Here is a 6,038-nt window from a genome sequence, read left to right as displayed (position 1 = left end):
ACATCGTCCCTAATTAATTGTATTACTTAACTAATTATATTATTGTAACTCAAATTGCTTATTTAATTGTGCTCGTTAATTTGACCGTTCTAATATTATACTTTTTGTTTAGTATATTTCATAAAAAGTCAAGTTATCGAGCTAGTTTAGCGTGTGATCCAGAACATCAACAATATAAAAAACCTGCTCCATGTCAGGCCTGCAACGACATGCACGATTATTTGACGAGATCTATATAATATACAGCTTTGGAAGGCCAGACATCGAGCAGGATTTTTATAATGTTGATATTCTGTATCACAAAACTGCAGGAACACGATTGGTCGAACCAAACAACAGATTTCTGTATAAATATTGCGATAAAATCGGAAAGCGACGGAAGAGTCTAACGAACAGCTGTCCGGTGTGTTACTCGCTGTGCGCGACTTACACGTCGAGCTTGTAACATAATCCGGTGATAACAGCCAACCTATATATACCGGGCCATCTGGGAAGAAAAAGTACTAAGAGTAATAAGTCTCAACACTGAGCAAGTGTAACCGGGAACATCAAACAAAAATATACATCATAATAACGTTGGAACAGCAAGTGTTTTATCTTTGATCACCAAGCGGCCCTTCCTAAGAGTCCTAACTTCTAAGGCGCCGTAACGATCCCAATATACCTACGGACGTGCTTGGAGACACCACCGGACACAACACTACATTGGTGGAAATGGGCATTATAGGACTTAAATTAATAGTATTAACATGCGATATGTATTTTATGCTCTCGGTGAACTAAATATAATTATCATTCCTTGTGCTTATATCTTATTATACTGGACAAACAAGTAATTACTAAATAAAAAGAAATATAATTTTAATTATACCAGGAATTTGATACATTATTTTATTACATAAATTTGTATAATCCATCTACCTTTCTTTCAATGAAACATACAATTAGAAATGTAACTTATGTAACAATCAAATAAAATAAAACATGTAATTAAAAAAGCAGATGTAGAAATTTACAATTTGTTTTGATTTAAAGAAAAATGTGCTAACAAGTATCACTAATGATGTGGAAAGTTACAATTTGTCTTAATTTAAAGACAAATGTGCTAACAAGTATTATTAATGATGCTTGTTAGCACATTTGTCTTTAAATCAAGACAAATTGTAAATTTTTACATCTGCTTTTTTAATTACATGTTTTATTTTATTTGATCGTTACATAAGTTACATTTCTAATTGTATGTTTCATTGAAAGAAAGGTAGATGGATTATACAAATTTATGTAATAAAATAATGTATCAAATTCCTGGCATAATTAAAATTATATTTTTTTTTATTTAGTAATTACTTGTTCGTCCAGTATAATAAGATATAAGCACAAGAAATGATATTTATATTTAATTCACCAAAAGCATAAAATACATGTCGCATGTTAATAATATTAATTTAAGTCCTATAATGACTATTTCCACTAATGTAGATAAACTTTGATATGACATTTTATTAATTGTATCCTATGAAAAACGCTAGTTTTATTGCAGTATTTAATTAATTTTGTTTCTCAAGACCTGATTCTTATTTTTTCAAAGGTTAATAAAATGAAACTTATTAATCTAAAAAGCATTTTTATTGTATCTTTTTGATGTTTGGACCCTTTATCTATTTTTAATCCAAACTGATAATTCCATCATTACATTATTTTTATGAAAAGAATATTAATAAACTTTCTTACGTAACATATTTGTAAATTCTCTTTGTTGAAAAATTATAAACAAGTGTTTGGAAACAATTTTGAAATATTTGAAACAACAAATCGAACCTTTTGAAACAAAAAATCAAACTTTTCTATAAAAAAACTTACTACACATATTGCACCCTTGTTTTGAGCAACTTATACATATTGGTAAAATTTAGATTTTGCACATAGATAAACAGTTTTGGTTCTTTTGGCTGGAGAATAAGCTGGAGAACAATCTCTTGATCACTATGAGTAATGTCGTTCTCTTTGAAAACTCATCCTCCAATAATGTCAACTGATTTTGTTGTGGATGACTCAGCCCATACATCCCAAAGTCTAAAATCGGGACATAAGATATTTTTAAGACATCTAAAAAGATGTCTTTAAGATGTCTGTCCAAAAGTAGTCTTAAAGATATCTTTAGATATCTTAAAGACGTCTCATGACCCGATTTTAGACTTCATGTTGTATGGTAGGATTTTCAATGTTTTGATTTCATATTCACGTTCTTTGTTCTATCAATTGTTCTATAATACCTATTATCTGTAATTGTAGAATAATTCGAGCCAAAGTTGCGGTTATATAGCATTGTATAGAGTCTTGTTTAAACATTAGTGTAAAATATGAAATCTTTCTAACAGAACAATGAGTTACAATAACGTTAAAATAACATCAAAATAAATTGTATTTAATCAAAAAATTACTTTAAACAATTATTTTGATGACTTTTTATTCTGCTTGGGTTATTATTGATAAGGTTATTATAAAATATGATACACAATTATTCGTAACAGTTTTATGGATTTTTATTTGTATGATATATAAAATATACTATAATGACATTACATTGAATTTCTATCGTTAAAACATTAACTTACATATGAAAATCAAGAATCAGAAATATGATTAAAAAGAAAAAAATTTTTTTTACATTATTTTTTAACATTTTAAGTAGCGTTAGTCATAATGAAATGATTATTGAAATAAAACAAGGGTCAAAAAATAAATTAAAAAAAAATAATATAACTATTCGTGAGTCTATTGGATCCAGGTAAAGTTTTTGTATCTGTAGTTTGAGTGACAAAAGCGAAATGCATCCGTTCTTCTGCGCATACCTTAGCCGATTAACGGAAGGTATTGACAATGAGTACTAACAATGAGACATGTGGAGTGTGGCAGCGCATACAGCAGTATATACGGACATTGAAAAATTCAAATGGGTCCAATGAATCCCATCTCGTAAGTTAAGGATTAAAACCTCACTTTTACTGTTAACTATGAAATATATTTTCTAGTATTACCTAAGTTATTTCAACTTTAAGTTAGTTCATTAATTGTATAAGATCAGATTCAAATAAATTTAATAAAACTTCTTCTTTGAGTGTACTTGAATAAACTGCGTGATTTTACGATGATACAACCAATTTTGCTACACGGAAGACGTTTTGTATGCTAAAGAATTCGCACGAGTTGGCGAATCAAGTCTCATGCAATGCAGGCTGCATTCTGAAATTCATTCTAAAAGTAACGCAAATTATAGATTTTTAGTATTAGTAGTGTATATTAAACGTAGTTGTAGATTTATTTATAGATCACTGATGCACACGCACTCACATGTTTGCGGACGTTCACATTCAATATTCAGCGTTGCTCTCAATATTCTCAATCATGAGAATTAACACTGAAGTGATACTTGAGAATACTCAATTATGCTCTGTGGTTTTGTCCGTATGGACAATTATACTGTAGTAGTGTTCCTGCTACACTTTGTCACCAACAGTTTAGAATAGGCGCCGAAAAACGAAAGGTGGCGCCCTTGATCGGATACTCGCGCCTTCAGTCTCCTACGGTTCTATTCCGTTCCGCCATATCATTGTTTTTCTGTTGCACGCAACCAACAGTTAGTTCGTTTCTCTATTGGATTATTTTGCAGTGAATTATTGTTCTCAATATGCCTAAACATAAGCATAGGCATCGTTATTGTTCTGTGAGACGATCAGGGAAACGAGATTCAAGAAATTCATCGAGAGATCCCGTCTATCTGACAGATCTCGACGCATCCTTAATAGAGGTTAACTCACGTGCCTCATGCGGGGACTCCCCTGCCCCCTCATCTCAACGTGATGAGTTGACTTCGGCACTCAGGGAGATCCTCGTTTTTATGAAAGAGTACACCACTCCGAGGATTCCTGAAATAGACGCTTTGGGTCATATCCAGGGCGTCGTACCAGAGGACATCGTACCGGGAAACATTGTTGCGAAGGACATGGTAACAGGACACGTCATGGCCGAGGACACTGATCCTTCCCTGTTGGGAGAGCTACAAATCTCTAATACAGAGGTTAACGGGCAGGCAGATAGGCAGACGGTTCTTCAGAACCGGGGCGGCGAACCAGGTATGTTCCTTCGTTACGGCAAAGAAGGAACATAACCGATTGCCTTATCTGTCCATGCTTCTTTCTTTTTTTGGACCAACGGTGTCCACCGACAGTTTGCTTCGACCCAGAGGTAATTATTGCGAGCTCGCTAGATATAGATAAAGAAAATGACGCTTCTCTGATAAACGAATTGTTCGGAGAGCATCCAGTTTCAAATGAGTCTCCCTGGGACTCTACGGTTTTCAAATTTACTAAAGGTGAAGTTCGCTCAGGTCTGAAAGAAGAGCTGCGTACAAATCTGCTCTCAAAATTCGAAATTAAAGGAAGTTTAGCAGATATCGCACCTCCTAAGTTAAACAACGAAATAAGGTCGGCGTTGTCAAAACATCATAGCGTCTTAAAGCGGGACGAATACTAATGTAAAACTCAGTTACAGGTAGGCGCTTGCCTCAACGTTTTCGGCTCAGGAATTTCAAATATCTTGAAAGCCTATCAAGGCCGACCTTTGCAGCCGAATGTAAAATCTGCTATTGCAAAATTGGCGGATGACATCCACCTACTGGCGGACCACCAGTATAGGCTGTCCCTAGCTAGACAATCAGTCATCAAGCCATATCTGACATTTGTAGGAAAGTCAGCAGATCAATCCGCAGTTGACGAATGGCTCTTTGGCTCGACTTTTGCAGAAGGTTTGAAGTCAGCCCAAGCTTGTGAAAAAGCAGGCAAGGACCTATCAAGGTTTTCTTCAAGATCTAGTGCATTGACATTGACTAAAACAGGCTATCAACTTAGTCAACAACAGCCAATAAAGGAGCTCCTAACCTATAAGGGAAACCGCAAAGCCCCTGTGTCGAAACAAGCACCCACGGTTCGCAGCACAGGGGCCAGAACGAAGTCGGACCGATCCCGCAGCACTCGCCACCGATCTCGCTCCCGGACACGATCTCACCGTTAGAAGAAGTAAGAACGGCTGGTAGACTCTCAAAATATATATTGCAGTGGAAAAAGGTAACGCGGGATCCAGAGGTATTAAAAGCGATTCGAGGCTATGAAATACCCTTCTCCTCATCCCCGTCTATCCGTAATCGTTTACAAGAGCCGAATTTCTCTACAGCCATGGCCGAGGCCTGCGATAAAGAAATTCTGCGCCTACTTTCGAAGGTTGCTATAACAGCCACTTCACCCTCTGCGGATCAATTTTTATCACAATTCTTTCTCATAGAAAAGACATCGGGTGGAATGCGTTTTATCTTGAATTTAAAAGATTTGAATTATTTTTTATCTCCCCCTCATTTTCAGTTAGAGGATTGGCGCATGGTGATTCAATTGATGGTCCAGAATTCATGGATGGCGACTATAGATTTGGAAGATGCTTACTTACTCGTCCCAATCTCTCCCAGAAGTCGCCGTTTTCTCCGTTTTCAGTGGCGTGGCGTCACGTATGAGTTCGCAGCCTTGCCTTTTGGGCTCTCCACAGCACCATATACGATATATTCACCAAAATTTTGAAACCAGTATTGGCCCGATTGCGGAATGAAGGATTTTGCTCGGTTGTCTATCTGGATGATTTCCTGCTTTTCGAGTCCTCGCAGGAGGACTGCTTGGAAAATCTAAACGCTTCCATAAACTTGCTTTCGTCTTTAGGTTTCCTTATTAATTTTTCGAAATTGCAACTTATCCCTGCACAATCCTGCAAATACTTGGAGTTTATTTTTAATTCCGTGGCGCAGTCGATTGCGATTCCCCCCAAAAGGCGCTCAGCTCGTCTTAAAATGATCTCCGTTTTCTCAAGAAAATCTAAATGCCGATTTAAAGATTTTGCAAGCATGATCGGCTCGCTAATTTCAATATGTCCGGCGGTGCAGTACGGACTCCTGTATACTAAAGAATTCGAGAGAGAAAAATTTCTAGCACTAAGGGATG

The 6,038-nt window shown here is 35.9% G+C and overlaps 1 protein-coding gene across 4 annotated transcripts; it reads left to right on the top strand.

Annotated features, from left to right (window-relative positions):
- The first annotated feature begins 3,440 nt into the window (after positions 1-3,440).
- LOC120357829 lies at positions 3,441-4,543 on the top strand. 4 transcript variants are annotated; one of them, XM_039449515.1, is made up of 3 exons: positions 3,441-4,133; positions 4,229-4,245; positions 4,373-4,498. In XM_039449515.1, exons 1-3 carry the CDS (start codon positions 3,689-3,691, stop codon positions 4,391-4,393), a joined length of 483 nt encoding a protein of 160 aa, XP_039305449.1. In that variant the 5' UTR covers positions 3,441-3,688; the 3' UTR covers positions 4,394-4,498. The 4 variants fall into 4 exon arrangements, 3 of the variants coding, with proteins under 3 accessions (XP_039305449.1, XP_039305450.1, XP_039305448.1); XM_039449516.1 differs by having other exon boundaries at positions 4,388-4,454; XR_005574837.1 differs by having other exon boundaries at positions 3,441-4,245; positions 4,388-4,457.
- The last annotated feature ends 1,495 nt before the right edge of the window (positions 4,544-6,038 follow it).

The sequence above is a fragment of the Solenopsis invicta genome, chromosome 5 (assembly GCF_016802725.1).
Source record: "Solenopsis invicta isolate M01_SB chromosome 5, UNIL_Sinv_3.0, whole genome shotgun sequence".
NCBI lineage: Eukaryota > Metazoa > Arthropoda > Insecta > Hymenoptera > Formicidae > Solenopsis > Solenopsis invicta.
The sequence above is the reverse complement of the archived record's forward strand: the minus strand, read 5'-3'. Positions and strand labels throughout refer to the sequence as shown.

Excerpts from the sequence above, each read along its gene's own strand:
- LOC120357829 (XM_039449514.1), top strand. The coding sequence starts at position 3,689 with ATGCCTAAACATAAGCATAGGCATCGTTATTGTTCTGTGAGACGATCA. Across the intron at positions 4,134-4,228 it reads GAACCGGGGCGGCGAACCAG|TTTGCTTCGACCCAGAGGTA; the intron begins GTATGTTCCTTC and ends GTCCACCGACAG.